This window comes from Danio rerio, chromosome 5 (assembly GCF_052040795.2).
Source record: "Danio rerio strain M-AB ecotype USA chromosome 5, GRCz13ab, whole genome shotgun sequence".
NCBI lineage: Eukaryota > Metazoa > Chordata > Actinopteri > Cypriniformes > Danionidae > Danio > Danio rerio.
Window position 1 is genome coordinate 8,386,769 of NC_141025.1, and position 25,129 is coordinate 8,411,897.

Consider the following 25,129-nt stretch of genomic DNA (forward strand, 5'->3'; position numbering starts at 1 on the left):
GCGATTTACATGTTAAGTTAATGCAAAAATGTGAGTGGACATACTGCGACGTGATACGCGCAATTGATGTGAATTCTACGAATGGCACGGCACAAATGCCGCAAATCGCTCGAGATAAAAAATCTGAACTTCAGCAAACATTCGCGCTGCGTTAACCAATCAGGAGCTTGCTCTTGTGTGGTCGTGATTATGATATAGCACCTGTTGTTGGTCTCCCTGTTGTTGGTCACACACCGACAACAGTTCATCAAACTGGGCTCGGCTTAGTCAGAAGCACAGCTGAAATACTCCATCATCCAGGCATAGTTTCAGGAGGAGTTTATGAGCTCACAGAGCTGGGTGCACCTCAGAAAGGATCTAGCGGACTCAGACATGGCTCCAAACAAATCGATGCTGTTTTTCAGCCTTCATAAAGCACATTCAGTTATTTTCACAATAAAATCCATGTTAGCTATTTAGCAATGAAGCTAGAGTCACCGTGCAGACAGAAGCCCTGCCCATGACGCGAATCCGCGTCTGTTGTAAAGTGAATTTGACGGACGAATGAATCGGATTCTGACGTGCAAATCAAGCAAATAAACTCAAATTTTCCTGCGTCTATTTACGTGCGAATAGCACGATTTATCCGCATGTTCTGCGTCTGGTGTGAACAACAGCATCAGGTTAGTGTTGGCATCTTAGGTAGTGTTTTCTCTCACTGTTTGTTTAGCCTGCATCAATGCATTAAGTGTAAAGCTGCACAACTAAACATTAAAAGATCGCAATCTCGATTTAAACCAGCATAGATCTGCATACATTTATTAATTCTTAGAAGCTCTGCATTTAAATTCACACTTTATTCAGTTAGTTTACAATTAAATAACACAGAAGTTCTGGATATAAGCTATAAGATAAAATTACAGTTTAATGGAACTTGACGCTGGTGAATGTTGAAGCAATTACATTGTTTTACCAACAAGTGACGACATACAACCATCTAAATTATGTCACTGAACAGGCTTTCAAAAATGATCCACCTATAATGAAACATGAAGCTTTATGTGTGAATTGGTGATTCATTATTAATATGTTGTACAAGATGTTAGATTTCTCTATTTAGCATTATCAGCAACAGTAGATTGCTATTGAAATCTTTTTCTTTTATTCAGCTGGCTCTTGTTTGATTTTTATTTTTATATAAATTACAGGTTCTAAGTTTTGTTTAGTAAAACCAATGGATTTTGCAGTAATATTTTGTATGAATGAAAAGCAAATGACATTTGTCTCCTCTTTTTTGCTGATCTGAAAAATGGTCCAATCCGTGACTCAAAAACCATAGTGTGATCGGAACCATTAGATTTGTGATGAGTTACACTACTACTCAGAACTGTGTAAAGTTTTGAGGTTTTTGTGACATTGTGATCTGTAATTATACTGGCTTGATTTATGGATAATTATAAAAATTCTACCTCAACTATATTTAATTGGGTGGGTTTTAAACATTTTGTTTCAGAACGTGTCCAAAAATCTCTCCAACTGCTCATTAACACACATTTCTAATCATCCAATCAGATGGCAGCGAGTCAATGCATTTAGGCATGTAGACTTGCTTAAGATGATCTGCTGCAGTTTAAACCGAGCATCAGAATGGGGAAGAAAGGTCATTTAAGTGACTTTCAACGTGCCATGATTGTTGTTGCCAGAAGGGCTGGTCTTAGTATTTCAGAAACTGCTGATCTACTAGGACTTTTACGCACAACCATCTCTAGGGTTTACAGAGAATGGTTTAAAGAGGAGAAAATATCCAGTAAGCGGCAGTTCTATGGGCGCAAATGCCTTGTTGATGCCAGAGGTCAGAGGAGAATGGCCAGACTGGTTCTAGCTGATATAAAGGCAACAGTAACTCAAATAAGCACTCGTTACAACCGAGGTATGCAGAAAAGCAACTTTGAACACGTCCAACCTTGAAGCAGATGGGCTACAGCAGCAAAAGACCACATCAGGTGCCACTCCTGTCAGCTAAGAACAGAAAACTGAGGCTACAATTCACACAGGCTCACCAAAATTGGACAATAGAAGATTGGAAAAAAGTTACCTGGTCTGATGAGTCTCCATTTCTGCTGTGACATTCGGATGGTAGGGTCAGAATTTGGCGTCAATAACATGAAAGCATGGATCCATCCTGCCTTGTATCAGCAGTTCAGGCTGGTATGGGGGATATTTTTTTTTCTTAGTACCAATTGAGTATCGTGTCCAGACAGCCTACCTGAGTATTGTTGCTAACCATGTCTATTCCTTTATGACCAGTGTACCCATCTACTGATGGCTACTACCAGCATGATAACGCACCATGTCATAAAAACACTAATCTTTTCAGAATGGTTTCTTGAACATGACAAGGAGTTTACTGTACTCAAATGGCCTCCACAGTCACCAGATCTCAATCCAATAGAGCACCTTTGGGATGTGGTGGAACGGGAGATTCTCTTCATGGATGTGCAGCCGACAAATCTGCAGCAACTGTGTGATGCTATCGAGTCAATATGGAGCAAAATCTCCAGCACCTTGTTGAACCTATGCCACGAAGGATTAAGGCAGAAGGGGGTCCAACTCTGTACTAGTAATGTGTACCTAATAAAGTGACCAGTGAGTGTGTACACAAGATGACTATTTGGAAAAAAAAATTATTTAAATTATAGAAATAATTCAATAATCAAATATAAAATAACAATGTCTTCATTGTATAACTATATAAACCAAATTAATCAAATCCAATCTAATTGTCAAAGCTGAACACTTTACAATGTCATGTGTCCAAATGGTTCAACTTAACTTGAAATATCTTGACATCCTGCGATCTGACTCTTGCAGATTTACACATTGCAATGCTAAAACAATATATTGTGCAGCCCTACTCTGTACTGTACTGCACTGTAAAAAAATACATGACTAACACAATTACATGCAAAAAATCCCAGCTTCTCAATCTTGCATGCTCTCAAATTCTCCCTTTTTTCTTTTATTTGGTCTTTTCAGCACCTCTGATTTTCCCACACTGCAGAGATCCAGCGTGAAGCAGCATCTGCTGGCTGTCCATCATGATCTGCTGGACTTCAGCCATTGAGCAACCGCAGAGGATAAACTCGAATCTCCAGCACAACTTCATCCTTCAAGAGCGGCTGTGCTGTAAAACTAGATCTAAATCACTGCGTTTATGCAACAGGTGTCCACCGACAGTGAGAAGACTATCCTATAGCGGCCATTATTAATCGGAGAGCCCTAAAAGCTGGCAGGGAGAGAGGTGAGAAGGTGACGAGAAAGCTGATGAAAGGCGGGACGGAGAAGGCGAGAGGGAGAGAGTTTTCCTGTGGGATTTAAGACGTGCTCTTCGTCCAAGACAAACAGGAAGGGAATGATGTCTGTGAGGTGCGCCTCTTTCACACATGCATATTTTTACAGCTAAAATTACCAATAACAACAAGTATGTAAAATAAAACAAGAAAACAACATCTATTGTTTTTGCTATCATTGTTGTTATTATAAATAATAATATTATTGTTATTATTATTATTATTAATAGAATTATTATAATGAATATCATTATTGAAAAATCACTTTTGTTATAGAAAATATAATATATATATATATATATATATATATATATATATATATATATATATATATATATATATATATATATATATAAATTTTTGTTATTATTGTTTTTATTATTATTTTATTTAATTATTATTATTATTATATATTATATATTATTTTATTTGTGTTTTTATTATTATTTAAAATATTATTGTTTTGTATTTGTTCTTGTTGTTATTACTGTTGTTGCTGTATGTATTATTTTTAGTTTTTGTTGTTATTACTATTAAAATATTTTTATTTTTATTTTTGTTTTAGTTATTTTAATATTTTTATTATTATTAATTTATTATCATCATCATCATCATCACTGTTATTATTATTATTATTATTGAAAAAAAGTATTTTATTTTTTGTTATTATTATTATTATTATTATTATTATTATTACTATTATTGTTATTATATTATATTAAATATTTTTATTTTATAGTTATTATTATTACTACTATTATTAATGTTGTTGCTGTTGAAAATACAACAAATACATTTTTACTGTTTTTGTTGCTGTTGTTATTGAAAATAGTATTATAATTATTATTATTATTATTATTATTATTAATAATAATAATATAACTGTTGTTGTTGAAAATATTATTGTTATTATTATTTTATTAGTAGTATTATTATCATTACAACTGTTGTTGTTGTCGTTTATGTTGTTGTTATTATTATTATTATTATTATTATTATTAATATTATTATTATCATTATTATTATTATTATTAGGGTTGGGCGATGTTGACCAAATTGACCTCGTGCAATGTCAAATGTGATACATCACAATGGACGATGGCATCATAGTGAACTAATTATTTGTAGCCTACTGTTTCAACTACCTGACCTGCATGGTCTTTGTTTTATCGATAAACAAGTCATAAATAAATAAAGATAAGTTACACACAAATTACCACCTGTCAGTCACTTTTTCCACGGGACTCTGGCATGAATAGGCAGAGTGATCTGTGTTATCATAATGGCGTCGATAAACTTGTTTGGTGCACAACTAACAGGAACCAACCAACAGTTTCTGAGGTTTTCACTAAAATGACTAAGTACAACCGTGAAAGTGAAAGATTGAAGCAGTGCGACACGTTACCCAATAGATTTAAAAGATAGAAGAGTCGTCAGATAGAGACAAGATTAATTAAATATCACGTTTAACAACTATAGTGAGACACGATCCAGCGGAACATCCTTGATAAACCGTCCGATGTGCACTGCTCCCTGGGGTTTTGCGCTCAAAGCACCCGCTGACTGCCTGAAGCTCAGATGTAAGCATATGCTGCAGTGCATGTGTGTGTGGTCACGTTATGTGTGTTTTCCAGACTGATCTCACGAGAAAACGTAAGTATTTTACGTTTTGCCAGTTTAGTGGCCAATCCGTACGAATTCGTACGAGTTCAGTCGTACGAAATGGTACGATTTTAAAAGGGAGGCGTGGCACCTGACCCCACCTCTAACCCCAACCGTCATTGGGGGATAAGCAAATCGTACTAAATTGTACGAATTAGATCGTACGAATTCATACGAATTAGCCACTAAATGAAAAAGTTACGAATTGCCGTGAGATTGTGTTGGTGTTTTCAGTGGTATACTGTGGAAGGAGGGCTTTTCAGAAATGCTCGGTGAAACGCCAGTGTGAACGTGAAGCGTTTTCGTTCTAAAATGCCATTTTAAAACTAAGCTGTATTAGTGTAAACAGGGCCTGAGCGAGTATCTTTCACGAGCAGGTTGCTAATATAAATGCATTCAGTTCAGTATTTCTCGATTATTTTTCATGCTTTCATAGGAGCTTCTGATTTAAGAATTGGTTCATAAATGAGTTTGTGTGAATTAGACCTGACTGAAGTGAGCTGTTTCACGAGTTCACATTAGGGTGTTATTCCCCTTATCAGAATAGAGAGAGAGAGATAGATGTCCGAGCACAGTGTCTAGCCCGGCTTTAGAACACTCCCCCCTCCGATTTTTATGCAGGTATCTGGTTTAAAGGTGTAGAGTTGGGATGGTGGAGGGATGCTGAACTCGAGAAAAAAAAAAGAGGTAGGACGTTATGTAATGCGAGTATGTATATTGCGCATTTTTGTGGGTCTGGCCATAAACCCAAAGCGTTTCACAATCATAAAGGGGGGAGGGAGGGGGAGGAGGTCTCTCCACACCAACACCAGTGTGCAGCATCCACTTGGATGATGCGATGGCAGCCACAGGACAACGGCACCAGTGCACTCACCACACAGCGGTTATTGGTGCAGTGGAGTGACAGAGCCAATTTGGAGGATGGGGATGATTGGGAGGCCATAATCATAAGGGCCAATTAAGGGACTTTGGCCAGAACACTGGGGTTACACTCTTACTCTTTACAAGAAGTGCCATGGGATTTTTAATGACCACTGAGAGTCAAGACCTCGGTTTAACGTCTCATCCGAAAGACAGCACTCACTGACAGTATAGAGTCCCCTTCACTATACTGGGGCATTAGGACTTACACAGACCGAGGTTGAGCTGGCCTCACTAACACCCCTGCCATTCAAGTACTGACCAGGCTCAGCCCTGCTTAGCTTCAGTGAGTAACTGGTCTCGGGGTGCAGGGAGATATGACTGTGTTTGACTATTTATAGGGGTTTGGTCTTAAGCTGATTGGATAATAGAATGATTGTCCATAATGAATTAGACTCATCATAACTGATAGTGCTTCTCCCGAAATTTGTTTATAAAACATCTCTTTGAGACAGTAAAAATCACCAGATCAAGAGCTGCTTGTGTGTGAATAAACAGAACCACGATTCACTCGGAAGCATGCCACATAACAAAATTAAGCCTTTGCTCTCCGGAAATTACAAGCCTTGTCACACTGAAAAAAAAACGATTCATTGGATTTACTACATGATTTACTGCATATTTTTAAGGTAAGCGGTCGTAGACAATTTATATGGGCTGAATTTACACAAACAACTTAAGTTGAACATTACTCAGTTTGATTTGTTTGTTTAAATTCAGCCCATATAAATTGTTTGCAACCCTTTACCTTTTTGCAGTGAAGGAGTGCAGACAAAAAGCATTCAAAACAGACATGCATGAGTTTGTGTGACGGTTCAGCAGTGATGAAGAGGGTGAGATGCTGAAGACTGTAAACACACACATACACACACACACTGACTCTGATGAACAGCGCATGAGTTCCTTGTGCGTCTGGGTGTCGGGAGATGAATCTGGACTCTGTCTAAAGGTTATTATCAGATTGGATATGATGGAAATGGCTGATGATGGAACCTGTACTTTTTTAATAACACTCATGAGGAGATAGAGACAGAGAAAAGGGAATATACAGTTGAAGTCAGAATTATTAGCCCCCCTCAATTATTAGACCGCTTGTTTATTTTTTTCCCCAATTTTTGTGTAATGGAGAGAAGATTTTTTTCCAACACATTTCTAAACATAATAGTTTTAGTAACTCATTTCTAATAACTGATTTATTTGATCTTTGCCATGATAAAACTGACATTTTATAAAAGTTAAGCCTTTTCTTAACTAGGTTAATAAGGTTAACTCGGCAGGTTAGGGTAATTAGGCAAGTTATTGTATAATGATGGTTTGTTCTGTAGACTATTGAGAAAAAATATAGCTTAAAGGGGCTAATAATTTTGTCCTTAAAATGGCTTTTAAACAATTAAAAACTGCTTTTATTCTAGCTAAAATAAAACAAATAAGACTTTTTCCAAAAGAAAAAATATTTTCAGACATACTGTGAACATTTTCTCAGTCTGTTAAATATCATTTGGGAAATATTTAAAAAGAAGAAAAAAAATGCAAAGGGGGCTAATAATTTTGACTTCAACTGTATGTGTATACAAAAAAGTTACAAAAATTTTACTAAAATGAAATTACCTTAAATCAAAAATAGATAAAACTTTAAATATACTGTACAATAAATACAAATTAAAATGCCAAACTTTCACTTAAATTATATTGATTAAAAAAACCACAAGCCATGAAAAGACCACACAGTAAAATTTTATGATTATGGTTTTTTATTTGAATTAACTATATATTAATGATATAACTATTAGAAATAACTGATATTTCCAGCAGAAGAAATAAGTATACTATTATAATGTCTATGGAAACTTTTCTATAGATACTTTTGTATATCACTAAAGAAATTTTTTAGGTCAGCATCAGGGTTGGGCCGAAGGACGATGCCATCATCCATTGCCGATGGCCGATAAACATCACGATGCAATAAAAAAAAAAAAAACTACTTTTTTTCCTTTTTGAACACTTTATGTTTTATTTTGAGAAGCTTTTAAGCAGTAAACGTCAGGCTGAATAATTTAAACAAGTCATTAACTTCTGCTGTCTTCATTAGTTTTAGGCGTTTTTTCTGGTGGAGATACTGTTGTCCTAAAAAACAAAACAATAAATTAATAAAAAAAAAATGGAAAAAAAAAGTGTGGATTATTTATAAACTAATTTCGAGAGGATCACGTGCTTATGATCAACATGGCTGGCACCTCATTAGCTCTGTAATCTGCTCCATTAGAAGATTACGAAAGAATTATAAATAACCAGAGTTTTTCAATCCAGTTATCTTCGTCTTGAAGTTTCTTCCCCTTCCACCTCTACTTCCCATCCTTTTTTTCCGATAGGGCGACATGGTGGCCTAGTGGCTAGCACTGTCACCTCAAAACAAGAACACCGCTGATCCAACCTCCTATCAGACCGGCTGGCGTTACTGTGCGGAGTTTCTATGTTTTCCTCATGTCCGCGTGGGTTCCGGTTTCCTCCCACTGTCCAAAAACATACACCATAGCCAATCAACGAAACCAAATCATCACCCAAGATAACCTTACACTTCTCACACTGCGATAAGCAGTGAGGGAGCCCTGGGTTCGAGAATATTAAGAACTCAGGGCTTTCTTTTGAGACAGTATGCCAATGTGTTATGATTATCAGCTAAGTGTGAACTCTTAAAAATACCTTAGAAACGGTATAGCAGAACTGTTTTAAAACCTTGACTTTACCAAATCCTTGATTATACCTTGAAAACAGATATTGTCCCATGCCTACTGTCTGTATAGTCATGCAAACACTTTTTTGTAGAGCAAGTAGTTAGACCACTTTCTGCTGTTTATTATTCCTAGCCATTTACTCTTGTAGCCCAAGACCGGTTACTTACTGAAGCTAAGCAGGGCTCAGCCTGGTTAGTACCTGGATGGGAGACCACATGGGTCCAGAAAAAAGCCACTAGGTTGCTGTTGGAAGTGGTGTTAGAGAGGGGGTGCTCAAACTGCGCTCTGTGTAAGTCCTAATGCCCCAGTATAGTGAAGGGGACTCTATACTGTCAGTGGGCGCCGTCTTTCGGATGTGACGTTAAACCGAGGTCCTGACTCTCTGTGGTCATTAAAAATACCCTGGCACTTCTAGTAAAGAGCAGGGGTGTAACCCTGGTGTCCTGGCCAAAGTCCCTTAATCGGCCCTTACGATCATGGCCTCCCAATCATCCCCATCCACTGAATTGGCCCCATCACTGTCTCTCCACTCCACCAATAGCTGGTGTGTGGTGAGCGCACTGGCGCCGTTGTCCTGTGGCTGCCGTCGCATCATCCAGGTGGATGCTGCACACTGGTGGTGGTGTGGAGAGACCCCCCTCATGATTGTGAAGCGCTTTGGGTGTATGGCCATACACAATAAATGCACTATATAAATACACAGTACATTACCTTCTATAGGCGACTGAATCCAAAGTTCTAAACAATCGCAAAAACCAGTGCACTTCTGTATTGAAGAATAAGGTCAATACCACTGATTTGTCCTATTTTGTATTTCCTGATATTACTAACAGAGATTTCTTCACAATTTAAAGTAAAAATGTGTTTTTTGTTGTTGCATACAATAAAAAAACTCCCATGGTTTCAGTATTCATTTTTAAACAGCACAATAGCAATGTTTTAACTTAAACTAGGTTAAATAACACAGATTTTCAACATTTGTTGAAAAAAAGGTCCTAATTTGAAAACTTCACTACAACATTTTCACACAAAAAAGTACCGTTTTATTATTGGTCTGTCAAGGTCTGTCTAGCAAACACATAAGACCAGCGAGTGAGTGTGTGTGTGTGTGTGTGTGTGTGTGTGTGTGTGTGTGTGTGTGTGTGTGTGTGTGTGTGTGTGTGTGTGTGTGTGTGTGTGTGTGTGTGTGTGTGTGTGTGTGTGTGTGTGTGTGTGTGAGAAAGAGAGTCTGTTATATAGATTAAACACTGAGTGATTTCAAAGCCGGACCTCCAACTGTGTGCAAAACAAGTGTTAGGCAGCTGAGAGTCTGATAGCAGAATACGAAACAAGAAACACACACACACACACACACACACACACACACACACACACACACACACACACACACACACACACACACACAGAAACACCTGGCTGACCATTTGCCACCGTCGCTACGGCCAAACATGAGCTTTGCAAAAGCCTGACAATAAAATCCCACATTCAGAAGAATTCAATTCAATTCAAGTGTGTTTCTATAGAGCTTTTCACGATAATTATTATTTCAAAGCAGCACATTGTTGCATTATAATCAAATCTAAAACAGTTAAGGTTATTACTTGCCATAAATTTATTAATTACTAATAATTTTAACTAGTTAACTAGTAACTAATAGTTTTAAAAAGTTAAAGTTATTATACTGTATATAACCAATGGCGAGGCAGTGGCGCAGTAGGTTGTGCTGTCGCCTCACAGCAAGAAGGTCGCTGGTTGGAACCTCGGCTCAGTTGGTGTTTCTGTGTGGAGTTTGCATGTTCTCCCTGCCTTCGCGTGGGTTTCCTTCGGGTGCTCCAGTTTCCCCCACAGTCCAAAGGCATGCGGTACAGGTGAATTGGGTAGGCTAAATTGTCCGTGGTGTATGAGTGTGCGTGTGAATGTGTGTGTGTGTAGATGTTTCCCAGAGATGGGTTGCGGCTGGAAGGGCATCCGCTGCGTAAAAACTTTCTGGATAAGTTGGCGGTTCATTCCGCTGTGGCGACCCCGGATTAATAAAGGGACAAAGCCGACAAGAAAATGAAAGAATGAATGAATATATACCTATAGGTAACCAGCTGTTATATAGTATTACCACTATATAGTGTACTTTATTAGTATATATACTAATAAATTATGAGCATACTAATAATTATGAGCATTAAGCTATTAAATATGAGCATTAAGCTATTAAATAATAGTGGCGGTTAAGATTAAGAGTATCTGTTTGCTTATTTATGTGTATATGGAGTGAGGCTTGTAACTTTTATTGAAATAATGTTTTCAAGAAACAACTAAAAACTCAACTATTTAGTCTCCCATTCACTTCCTAATCTGCAATTGCCTCTCTGGATATACCACTAACTGTACTAAAAAAAAATAAAAAATACTAAATTACTAAAATATTACTAATACTTTCCTTCTTAGACTGTACAGACCTGAAACTTGCCTAGAGCACTTATTCATTGTTGCTCTTATAGTTGTGTAAATTGCTTCCTTGTCCTCATTTGTAAGTCGCTTTGGATAAAAGCGTCAGCTAAATGACTAAATGTAAATGTAAATAATTATTTGTTTTTCGTATGTTGTATTGTATTGTCCATGTTTGTGATGACTGCAGCTGAGGGCAAGAGCCCAAGACAAATTTCCCTAACTGGGACAATAAAGTTTTACCTTACCTTACCTTACTATATAACTACTATATAATATATAGAATATAATAATAATAATATTTTATATAATATAATAGTTAGTATAACTATAGAAGAATGGCAGAACATGTGCACTGGCATGCTTCATATGAAAGAAACATGACATATATGATGACTTTAATTTCAGTTATTTGTAACCAACACAGACATCAATGAGAGACTCTTAACAGCTCCTAGTTCACACAAAAAACAACAAGTACTCCTTTTAGCCTTTATGAATGTCTTATCTCCGTTGTGAACAGAATGAGATATTTTGAAGAATGTTGGGAACTTGTTGGAATCCAGTAGCCATTGATGGTATTAGTAGTGGACAACTATGGCTGTGTCTGAAATTACCTACTAAAGCGTTTACTACATTTGAATTTACTACAAGACCGTTGGAAAGGTATGTTCTACTTACTTAGTATGAATGCGAGTATGACTTGAACTCAGACGTACTACATCTGCCATCAGTCCTACCCGCATCTGTTCAATTTATGAGTTATCTTATGTGGCATCATGGGATAGGGTAGCTTCCTTCTGATGCACACTTCAAAATCTCACCAGAAGTAGTAGGTCATCCACATACTTCTCGCTTACTGTTTTTTGAATATTATAAATTCAGACATACTACTCTGCTTGCATACTGTTTGTACTACAGTATGGAAGTGTGTAGTCTATTTTAGTTTTGTTTTGCTTTGAATGGCATTTTTTTTTCAAACAAAAAAACTTAATTACATTTGTTGCCAATTCCGGCATAAAAAATAAAGGCCTGCACTTAACACAAATTGAAAATTCATTTTAAAATCTGGGCTCGAAAATTTAATACCTCGTCAGATGACGTTTATTACTTTTTAATACTTTTTAATGGCCTTAATTTTGGCCAATTTTATTTACTACCTTTTACAACCCCGCGGAGACCCTGGAAGTAGTACAGTAGGTCATCCGGGTACTTCTCGCATACTTTTTCGAGTACTATGAATTTGAACATACCACATGTTTCACATACTGTTTTCGATAGGGTGCAGTCAACTTTTGTTTTGTTTTGTATTGTTATATTAGAATGGCATTATTTTAAACAACAGTTTAAAAACTAAATAAAATTAAATAACATTTGTTGCCAATTCTGGCATAAAATCCCATACTGTCACACTAAATTTACACAAAAAAAATACAATATGATATTTTGAAGAATGTTGGAAACTTGTTGGAAGTTATTGTTAATGGTAGTGGAAAACTGTGGCTGCATCCAAAATGGCATACTACTTGAGTATGTACTAAATTTGAATTCACTACAAGACCCTTAGAAAAGTATGTTCTATATGAACGTGATTAGTAGGAATGGAACTCAGATGTTACATCTGACATCTCAGGTTCAAGTGACCTATCCGCGTCAGTTGCGTCAATTCACTTCAGAATCTCCCCGGAATTAGTAGGCCATCCGGGTACTTCTCGCATACTGTAAACACTGTACTACTCATTTCACATCTTGCTTTTAACGGACTATATAATATGGAAGTATGGCCTTTTGTTGAAGCCTTTCTGTTTTGTTTTGTTTTTTCTTGCTATTTTTGTTGTTTCTGTTTTTGTTCTGTTTTTCTTTTTCAGTTTTTGTTGCGTTTTGTTTCTGTTCTATTACCATTTTTTGTTCTTTTTCTTTCTGTTTCAGTTTTTGTTTTGTTTCTGTTCTGTCTTTTGTTCTGTTTTTGTTTTGTTTCTGTCTTTGTATCATTTTGTTTGGTTTTGTTTCTGTTTTTGTTGTTTCTATTTTTGTTCTGTCATTCTGTTTTGATTTTTGTTTTGTTTTTGTTTCTGTTTTTGTTCTGTTTTGCCAACTTATCCATCATATGTTTTTTTTTTTACGCAGCGGATGCCCTTCCAGTTGCAACCCATTACTGGGAAACACCCATACACACTCATACACTACGGACAATTTAACCTACCCAATCCACCTGTCCCACATGTTTTTGGACTGTGAAACCCATGCAAATGCAGGGAGAACATGCAAACTCCACACATAAACTTTAAATGGCCCAGCTGAGGCTCGAGATAGCAACCTTCTTGCTGTGAGGCGAATGTGCTATCCACTGCCCCACTTTGCTGCCCCAATCAAAACTAAAACAGAACAGAAACAGAAAGAAAAACAAAACAAAAATAGAAACAACACAAAAACCGAAACAGAATGAAAGTGAGAGTGCATGGCTGTTTCCCAGTACTGGGTTGCGGCTAGAAGGGCATCTGCTGCATAAAACATATGCTGGAATAGTTTCATTGTGCTGAGGCACCGCCTGATAAATAAGTGACCAAGCCGAAGCAAAATGAATGAATGATGAATAATACTGAACCACTTTGATGATGGACTTTGGCTGAGGAATTTCAGAATTATCAAAACAACATTTTGGATGTTTTACAATGTGCTCGAAACACTGGTTTGTCCATTATTGCTGTCTCATCACACAAAATCACATTACCTTTTGATACAAATGCTCCAATTTAATCTGTAAATGTGTTTCCATCATTTTTTTCTTATTAGACAACAAGCTGATCCTACATGAAGGATCTTACATCTTACTTTTTTATGACAACAGTCTCTCCAGCAGAAAAGATCTCCAAAGATGCCATTTTACATTGTAAAAATATCAGTGTTTTATAAAACAAATGATGACAGCAGAAGTCAATAATTCACATGAATTATTTAGCCTGACATGTTTACTGCTACAAAATATTGTAAATGTTTCTCAAATAAAATTAAATTGTGTACAAAGGGGAAAAGGTTTTGTTTTTAACCCAGGCATTTTAAAAGAGTATATGTTAGAGCAGTAATCTCAATATCGTGATACCTTGAAACAGTGATATATATATCCAATGTTGTCACAATCTTATACCGGCCCATGCCTACTCAGTTGGGCACATACATTTTCTCTAAATGCATTTATATCTTGGCATTTCCATTATTGTTCATATATTTCCATTTTTATTATGATATTCCAAAATGCGCATAAAAATTGGTGAACGGAAACGTTTTTCAACATTCTTCAAAAATTCTCTTTTTATTTTCAAAAACAAACAAACAAAAGATCAAGTAGCTTTGTAACAAGTGAAGGCGGAGTAAATGATGGCATACAGTTACATTCAGAATAGATTTTTAAGTACTATTACTTGTCTGTAAATCACTAAATGGCCCAGGACCTCAATACTTTACAAATATGCTCACTGAATACAAACCTAACAGATTACTCAGATCTTTAGGATCAAGTAAACCAGAAATTCCAGGAGTTCAGTCAAAGCTGCATGAATCAGCCTTCAGCTACTAACAGCGCCCCCTGCTGCTGGAGTCAGCTTCCAGAAATGATCAGATGTGCTCCAACATTAGACGCATTCAAATCAAGACTGAAACACATCTGTTTATCTGTGCCTTTACTGAATGAGCACAGTGAAACGTCCAACAGACCACACTATTGTGTCTTTCTTTTCTTTTTCATTCTTTTATAACCTGTTTCAACACATTTTAATCTGTTTTTATATTATTTGTTTTTATACAAGCTGACTTTTTTATTCCTGTTTATGCAAAGCACTTTAATTTGCCACTGTGTATGAAATGTGCTATATAGAGTTAAAGTCAGAATTATGAGCCCCGCTGAATTATTAAACCTCGTTTGTTTTTTCCCCAATTTCTGTTTAACGGAGTGAAGATTTCTTCAACACATTTCTAAACATAATAGTTTTAATAACTCATCTCTAATAACTGATTTATTTCATCTTTGCCATGATGACTAAATAATATTTGACTAGATATTTTTCAAGACACTTCTATACAGCTTAAAGTGACATTTAAAGGCTTAACTAGGTTTATTAGGGTTAACTAGGCAGGTTAGGGTATTTAGGCAAGTTATTGTATAACGATGGTTTGTTCTACAGTCGAAAAAAAAATGGTGATTAAAAAAATTAATAACTGCTTTTATTTTAGCCGAAATAAAACAAATAAGACTTTCTCCAGAAGGAAAAATATTATCAGATATTCTGTGAAAATGTCCTTGCTCTGTTAAACATATTTTGGGAGATATTAAAAAAAATTATAAATTCAAAGGGGGGGCTATTAATTCTGTAAACTGTAAATAAACTTGCCTTGCCTTACTGCTTTCCCAAATCTAGCAGATTTGAGACTAAATGGAAAACAAATGGAAACTTTAACTTGGTTAAACTGCTTCTCAAGTGCTTCACAAATGTCTCCTATAAAGTTTTTATATGCTATAATGTGTTCAATCATACCAAGACACCAAAATCTGCAACCAACTGTCAAAGTGATCTATATAAAGTATCATAAACAACCAAGAACAACATACCAGCTATTCACATCCACTTTTTAAAGGGCTAGTTCAAGGATTTTAAAGGGCTAGTTCACCCTAATAAATAAGAATTTACTCATTATTTACACACCCTCAAATGGTTCTGAAACTTTGAGTTTCTGTTGAACGCAAAAAAAACAATTTACATGATTTTTGTAATCATGCCAAGACAACTGTCAATGTGAACTATTTAAAGTACCATAAACAACCAATATTAGCTTTTAAAGGGATAATTCACTAAAACAATGACAATTTACTCATTATTTACACACCCTCAAATGGTTTTAAAACTTTTATTTTCTGTTAAACACCAAAAAAAAAAAACATGATAGTAAAAATGACAAACACAATGAACAAACACTATGGATGTCAATGGTTACCTGATTCAAACATTTTTTCTAAATATCTTCTGTGTTTTTTTAAAAGAAAAGGTTTGGTAAATGGTAATTTTGAGATTTTGGGTGAACTATCCCTTTAATGCATAATATAAAACAAAAAAACTGTCTAGTCTATATTTTAATTCACCTTAAGAAATTCAACATCTTGGTGCACAGGCAAAACAAGTAACAACTCAGCTAAAGTATCCAAATGCGAATGTGTGTGGCGATCCGTACAGCAGCTGCCCTACAAATCCAGCATTAGAAACACGCATAAATGTTGTAAAATGTTGACACTCACCCAAGTTTTCCTCCACGAGTCCCAGAAGACCAATGAGCAGCACACACAGCCAACGCAAGCAGCTCCTATAGAGATCCATCGTCCGTCTGCAGAACTCCAGTGAGCCAGAGAATCCCTCAGCTCTATGTGTGTGTGTCCTCTACAGAATGTGAGAAACTGCACACCCCACAGCAGCCTCAATCACAGCTTCACACCGACTGAGAGAGAGACATAGAGAAAGAAAGAGAGAGAGAGAGAGAGAGGGAGAGAGAGACAGAGGGGAGGGAATTATTCACAGTCTTACACACAGTAGCTTCAGTGTAGTTTGTCCAAGCTCCGCCCCCCACCACTTTTTTAACCACACCCCCATGTTTTCACCTCACCCTCCCTTTGCATTTTTTTTTAAAACCATCCAAACACACCGTTTGCAGGGAATACTAGTATACAGTGTGCTGGTACAGTGTGCAATGTGTTGCTTTAAAAGTGATGTAATTGTTATATTTATTTGATTAGCATTAATTCTGGGGCACAGAAGCGGAAACAAATTATTATCAATATATTTGTGAAATGAAAAACTGCATAATATAATGTATTGTAATGTAATGTAATGTAATAAAAAGCTCAACTTTTAACTAAATATATATTTTATTCAATTATTTTGATATGGTATTTTATTTATAACACACAACACTATAATGCATTTTATTTAATTATTTAAAAAAATAAATTGATATAAATTAATATAATAAATATAACATAATATAATATAATATAATATAATATAATATAATATTAAAAATATATATAATATAATATAAAAGTTTAAATTACACCTCATTATTTTGCCTTAAATAAAAATATATTCTATTTATTTATTATTTTATGTAACTTTTTTTATAAAACAACATTAAAATGCATCTATAATTGATTAATAAATTAAAATTAAATTGATAAAAGTTTTTAAATATGATAAAAAATAAACCATAAAAGGCATTTGCAATCAATTATTAAATTAAAGTAACTTAATATAAGCTGACATTAATATAATATAATATCAACTTAGACCTCAATATTATGATATATTATTTTATTTTATGTTACTTTATTTAAAAAAGAAACAATAAAATCCATTTATAATCAATTATTAAAGTTATGTAATAAACTATAATAAAAATAACACTAATTGTATTTAATTTATAAAAACATTATACAATAGAATGCACTTATAATCAATTATTAAGTCTAAATTAAATTTAAACAGTTCATAGTTATTATAAAGTATAAAAAATAAAATATATTTATTTATTTTATTTATAAAAAATAACATTAAATTGCATTTATTTAATTGTCAAATTAAAATTAAATTAATAGAAGTTTATAATATAATATATAATATAATACAAAGCTTAACTTATACCTCTTTATTGTACCACAAAATAAAATATACAATTTATTTCCTATTTATTTTATGTTAATTCATTCATAATAAACATTAAATGTATTTATAATTGATTATTAAATTTAAATTAAATTAATAGAGTTTTATAACATCACAATACAATACTAAACTCATATATCATAAAATATTCAATTTTAATTTAATTTATTTTAATTGAAATATTTTTTTATATTTTTATTTAATTTATTAAAATTTTATTAAATTTACAATTTTTGGTATTTAATTTATTTTACTTTTTGTTACATTTATTTCAATTTATTTTATCATAATTTTAGTTTAGTTCAGTAGAGTGACAGCCTGCTTAAATAAGGAGCATTCTCCATATTTCATTGCACAGTACAAAACATTATTAAGAGTATAGCATCATTTCAAACAACAATTTAAAAACTAAAATGAAATGCAAATAAAAGATAATTTTTGCTAATTTTGGCATAAAAATCCCCTACTGGCATACTAACAACAAAAGCACCGTAATACTGTGGTAACTGCAGTTATTGGAATTACAATAAAATGCAGAATAGACAGCAGAAAATTCAAGAAAAACCCCCTAAACTAAAACTAACACACAAGCAAAACAAAGAGTGAGAGAGGTCAAAGGAACACTGCTCCCTCTCACTGAGGTTTCTGGATAACCAATCAACCAGTAAATCTGTGAAACACACACACACACACACACACACACACACACACACACACACACACACACACACACACACACACACACACACACACACACACACACACACACATAACGAGGTGTAATGGAGGTCATCATTATGCTTTGACCTTTGACTCTTCTGCCAATTTGTACTAGGCTGACCTTTAGCCTATATCAAGCTCGTCCAAATGAAGCTGAAGTAAAACAAAAACTTTTACAGCAAAGAAAAATACAAGCATGTAACCTCTGGTAAATTTGGCTGTGACTTGTATTATACAGCACCACCCTAGACAATATTTCACTTTAAACTATTAAAAAAGGTTATTAAAAGTTACTTTTTTTACTTTTCAAGGTTAAACGTTTTTGAAAAAAAAAAATAAAAAAAATCAACATCCCATAATGCAATTTAAATGCAGAAATAAACAGAATTAAAATTAAAGAAAAAAACATGAATCACAAAATACGGAAAACTGATAATTTATCAATATACAATAATATCGATAAATAAGTATTGAACACGTCACCATTTTTTTGTTAGAAAACATATTTCTAAAGGTGCTGTTGACTTGGAATTTTCACCGGATGTTGATAACAAAATAATAAAAAATAAATAAATACAAAATTTAAAAATCACAATATGCAAAGAAAACAAATCTAATTAGATTACAAACAAAGTTAGGTGTAAAGAATTAAATGACGCAGATAAAAAGTATTGAACACATGAAGAAAGGGAAGTGTAGAAAGGCAGTGAAAGACCAGACAGCAGCTGAAATCTCTAATTCCTCATTCACTCTGTCGCTGCCTGTCGCTCTGGGTGGCGACCTGCAGCAAACGCAGGTCTGTGTAGGTCTACAGCACAGAGATTACAACCGGCCTCTGAACGAGCTGAGAAAGGATCACGTGAGCTCTACTGGTGCTCCAATTGGCTGTTGCTCAAGAAAGTCACTCTTCATTTGCATAAAGTTGAAGGATTCTCAGCTTTGACACATAACTCAATATGCCCACCTGGTCGCCAACGGCCGATGTTGCTCGCGTTGACGAATGTCGCCGGAAGTCGATCTCTCTCTATTGAAATGAATGGTCGATTGTCGCTTTGCCGCTGCGAGTCACTCGTAGTGTGAATGAGGCTTAAGAAGTTCTTCAGCAGCCCTCTGTGCTTCATCAGTGTAAATGAATATCAGCTGCTTCAGTCCAACATCTACATTAGCAGGAGGATGAAGATGAACCAAGGGTGGACATTCAGCAAAACAAAGATCCAAAACACAGCCAAGGAAACTCTCAAATGCTTTCAGAGAAAGAAAATCTGTAGAATGGCCCAGCATATCTTGAATCAAACAGAAAATTCAAAATAAAGATCAGATTTGATAGACGAGACCCACAGAACCATCAAGATTTTCACTCTGTTGAAGTCCGTGACTTCATTCTCCATATGAGAGGCGTCTTTGCTGCCATCACCTACAAAGCCTTTTGCATAAAGTATTAAAAACATTTCAGTAGCTTCAGTTATTACACTCATTTTTCAGTTTTTTTTGTTTGTATTGTTTGGGTTTTTACCAAAATCTGGTTTAACTCCATGTCAACAGCTCCTTTAGAGATAAAATTCCCAGGAAAAAAACATGACATGTTCAATACTTATTTTCCCCACACTCTAAGAAATAAAGCTACAAGAGCTGTCCCCGGACCTTTTCAAAAGGTATATATATTGTACCTGAAGGGTCCATAATGGCCAGTTTTTACTGAGTGGTACAGTACGTTATGGTTCGGTTTAGTTCGGTACCACTTTTTGGTCACCCTTTGCAAAGGGTACCAAGCAGGCCAAAGAGTACCCTAAGGCAGAGCAAGACCCGCAGCTGAACGCTATTGGTTTACAGACACACGTCACACGCAGAAGCGGGAGAATGAAAACAAAGGAGCCGCCATGTTTTAAATACACAGCCGAGACATTACACCGTAATTATACATATCATAACCAGCCAAGGTCGACCCGAGCTCAAAAAAAAAACCTTGTCGTTGTCTTGATGAACAGCCACAAAGCCAAGAAAAAGAGCTGATTCTACCCTGTGCCCTGTAGTTTTTTACGAGCCCGTCTAAAGCGAGAGTGGTTTTGCCTTCTTGCATGTGCTCACGTGCGTGTCTATATCTGAAATAAACTTCTTGAGCTGATAATAACATGTGCATGATTATTAAAGTGCTTCCGACATCCGTTCCGACAAACGCCATAGTGAAGAGTGAAAAAAACAAGGGAGAAGCCCGACAAAACACAGGAGCAAATTGTTTCAGCATCCTGAATCATGAACAAACTACCATATTTATCATCGCCTTTTGGTTGAAGTTCTGCACAAGACTTTTGGCCAGCAGAGAAATTAAAATGGTCGTGCCCAACTGAGTCTGGTTCTCTCAAGGTTTTTTTTCTTCACTCCCATCAGGTGAAGTTTTTTTTCCCTCTCCGCTGTCGCCACTGCCTCGCATGGTTCAGGATTGGTAGAGCTACGCATCGATGAATTTGCTCTTCAGTGTTTGAACTCTCAGTAATGATTAAATCACACTGAACTGAGCTAAACTGAACTGAACTTAAACACTAAAACCTGAACCACACTGTTCCAGTTACTGAACTACACTGTTCCAGTTACTATGACCATTTATGTGAAGCTGCTTTGACACAATCTACATTATAAAAGCGCTATACAAATAAAGCTGAATTGAATTGAATTGAATTGGGCTATTATGAACTCTGAAATGACGGAATTACTTTCTAACTAAGGTCACATGTTCTGGTGAAGATTACAGACACAGATGAGAGGCCTGCACTGACTGTAGGCTATATGTTGTGTGTTGTTTTTTAACCCAAATAAGGACTAAGGGTGCTTTCACATCTGTAGTTCGCTTCATTTGGTCCGGACGAACGCCAATAAATGATACATTGTTGCATTTTCTGCCGTCTTTGGGTCGCTTTCACACCACACTGCTGGCTTTGGTCCGAACCAATTGAAACGAACCAAAATGCAGTCATCTGACAAAATCCACATCTCTCATTGGCCAGATGTTGTTAAACATATTTCCTAAACTGCTTATTGATTGGTCAGAATTCACATGCGGGAAAATGCCAATGAACTCCCGCACGTAAACAAAACTGGCAGACACAAAATGTTGTTTTTACTCTGGAGGGACGACTGCACTGACTGATTGTATGCCTGCTATAGACAAACTTTAAATTTCGAGAATGAAGCACGGCTGCGGCTGGAAAACATTGTTTTAATGCGTCGCTCGTCACTTCAGGAGGAGGCGTGAATTATTTTGCTTAACTGCGACATGGTCATCTTGCGGAAATATTACCAACGATCCATCGGGTAATGTTTTCCCCTCTGTTGGTAAAACACTGTCAACAAATATTTTTCCTCCATATCCCATAATACACAGCGCATCGGCCTACAGCAGCTGGATTAGTCCAAAAGGCGCAGGACTTTTTGTGGTTGGGTCTATTTTAGTATGAATCATATTCTCACCACAAACGAACCGCTCCAGGGTTCGTTTGAAAGCGTACCGAGACCACCTCTTCAAGCAGGTCTCGGTACGCTTATTTGGTCCGCTTTTGGTGCGCACTCGAGTACGATTGCTGCATTCTCACCTGCCCAAACGAACCGCACCAAAAGGGAAAACGAACTCTAGTGCGATTCAATCGAACTAAATACGGCAGGTGTGAAAGCACCCAAATGTATGCTGTGAGTAGTTTATCATTTAATTGGTAACATATCGGAGACAGACCTTCAGTTATAATCAACTCATATTCATAGAAAAGTTAGTAATGAACATTTATAAACAAATATTTATGTGTATAAAGCGTCTTTTTTGTGAGAAGTGCTTCTCATATGATATGTAAGCAACCCGTACAGCTTTACTGTAGACATTTATGAGCGAGAATGACGCCAACTGAGACTTTGTCCTCACCTCACCTCACCCTTGGTACCCTTTAGGCAGTGGAAACGAAAGCCAGATAAAGGTAACCCGTATCGACTCGTACTGTACTGTAGAGATCTGCGCGGGACTAAATCTTAAATCCTGCTCCCTCCCGCACCCGCCAGTTTTTAGCCTGAACCCGACCGCTCCCGCTTATATTAAGAATTTGTTGTCCTGCTGCCCGACCCGCCCCGTTTTCTGGCTACCGTGCCTGATCCCGCTAAAGAGCGGGGGAGAACAAAACCGAAAATCACCCAGCTATACAGTCACACACACACACACACAGCACCAAGCACACACACACACAGACAAAGCTCTCTCTCTCTCAAACGCGCGCGCGCACTAACACACACACACACAAGCACCAAGCAGACACACAGGCGTTTGCTGTTATATCAGCTCAAAGGGTTGTAATACCATGTATCAAGTACCAATGTAATACCAAAAGGTTTTATATAAAGGTATATAAATACTGAGTCGCGCCAGCTCCGAGCAGCAGCGCACATTACTCTCAGGCCGATTCCGGCACGGATGTGGCAGTGTCGGCTCGCTTACGACCGCCGCATCTGGCCCGATTGATTCGGCAGCCGGAGCCGGGCCGAGTGGTAAGTCTCCGGCAAGCGAGAATCTAGCCGGAACTGGCCCGCGTGTATTTTGCTATCCGGGAAGGCTCTCTCTCTCTCTCTCTCTCTCTCTCTCTCTCTCATTTGCGCGCGCGCACTAACATAAACACACACAAGCACCAAGCACGCACACACACAGGCAAAGCTCTCTCTCTCTCTCATTCGCATAGCAATATCCGTGATATTGCTAGACAGCCCGCTCCCGTCCCAAATTAAACCCGTTACCGACGGCTCCCGCAATTTATTCGGAAATTTATTCCCGCGCCGCAGAAATCTGGTCGCAGCCTCGGGAATGCAAACCTCTACTGTACTGTACCAGTCAGTGGAAACATGTAATAATATTCTCATTTAAGGCACCACTGTGGTCTCTTTGGGTACAAATATGTACCTTTTACAAATGCACTATCCCAGTGAAAGCTCCTTTACCTTTATTTCTGAGAGAGCGCTTTATTTACAATGTAGCTAGGCAGATTACGGGGATTTGAATGGATCTACAGTGTTTTCATTTATTTTACGTCTGTTTGCAATGATCAAATAACAAATCCAACCAATTTAATCAGCAAACACACACACATTCCACCTAAAACAGCGCCACCCATACAAACAGCAGTCAATCCGCTCCATCTGTTCTCCACAAAGTCATCCTCCAAATGTTTGCTCCTGTTTTCGCAGCTGACAGAAGGGACGCTGGTCTGTTAAAGCTCGCGTTTGTCAGCTTTTGCTTGGTGCTATAGCTTGTGCTTTGATGCCATTAGGAGAGGTGAGTGTGTTGTCGCTGCCATTATGTGCGCTGTGTGTCAAAGCGAGGTGTTGATTGTCCAAATGTGGAGGTGTGGAGGCAGCAAAAATAGACATTCAGCTGTCTGAACAACACACGCGTGCTTTATAATGCTGCGATCACTTAAATAGCACTGAAACTAATAAAAGCATAAACAGTTTAAGCCTGGAGATGCTCAGACGACGGCTGTGTTCCCAAAAGTATAGTGAGCTCACTTTGTAGGCAGGACTGTTAGGCTGTGTTTTACATTGCAAGTTAGAAGTAAATCACACTTTAAGTTAGATTTGAGAGCAAATTTAGGAATACTTTGGATCACATTTTAAGTCAATTTTTTAATATGATGTTGTTACATTTTATATTACATTTTAAGTTCTAATAGACTTAACACGGGGCATGTCAGCGTCAACGCTTCCCATTCTTCCCATTCACTTTAAATGGGTGACGTCAGGCATGGCGAACTGCATTGTGGATCCGTCGACGCTGCTTCAGTGGCGTTGTTCGCTGCAGAGGTTGGGAATTTTACAATTTTCAAGCGCCAACAGACTCGTCAGCCAATCAGATTACTATATGCAAATACCCCAGCTCAGACAGTAGCCAATTGCACACTAATTTCATTTGCCGATGCTGTTATGACGATCGCGTCAGCCCCAACTTCAGACACGCGCCTGGTCAAGCGTTGACGCTGAAGCACTGTGTGAATGCACGGTTAGTTTTAAAATATAATCTAATATGCAATAGTAAGTATTACATGATAATTATTTGAGATCAACTTGTAAATTAATTTAAATTGTAATTTTTGTAATGTAAATTAATTTTTTATTGCTTAAAAAAGTACTTTTAACATGTAACTTATTCATTCATTTTCTTTTCGGCTTAGTCCCTTTATTAATCTGGGGTCGCCACAGCGGAATGAACCGCCAACTTATCCAGCATGTGTTTTACTCAGCTACAACCCATCTATGGGATATATCCATGCACACTCATACACTATGGACACTTTAGTCTACCCAATTCACCTGTACCACATGTCTTTGGACTGTGGGGGAAACCGGAGCACACGGAGGAAACCCACGCGAACACAGGGACAACATGCAAACGTCACACAGAAACGTCAACTGACCCAGCTGAGGCTCGAACCAGCGACCTTCTTGCTGTGAGGTGACAGCACTACCTACCACTGCGTCTACCAGCACTACCAGCCACTGCGTCGCCCATGTAACTTATATATATACACCTTAAATTTTATTTTTTTTTAAATATTCAGAGATCAATATGAAAGTTAAATGAATAGTAAGTTATTACTTAAAA

The 25,129-nt window shown here is 36.7% G+C and overlaps 2 protein-coding genes across 5 annotated transcripts in view; one reads left to right on the top strand and one right to left on the bottom strand.

The window, feature by feature from the left end:
- Window positions 1–21,485, top strand: part of smad4b (SMAD family member 4b) — a 724,234-nt gene extending 702,749 nt beyond the window's left edge. For both annotated transcript variants that reach the window (XR_015490767.1, XR_015490766.1), the window contains one exon: window positions 21,327–21,485. The gene's annotated coding sequence lies outside the window, so the exon portion shown is untranslated. The remainder of the gene's footprint in view (window positions 1–21,326) is intronic.
- bmpr1ba (bone morphogenetic protein receptor type 1Ba) overlaps window positions 1–25,129 on the bottom strand; it is a 146,104-nt gene that overhangs the window by 52,846 nt on the left and 68,129 nt on the right. For all 3 annotated transcript variants that reach the window (XM_087251244.2, XM_087251245.2, NM_131457.2), the window contains 1 exon segment: window positions 16,371–16,567. In XM_087251244.2, coding sequence (XP_087107370.1) covers window positions 16,371–16,449 — 79 coding nt within the window. In that variant the 5' untranslated portion in view covers window positions 16,450–16,567.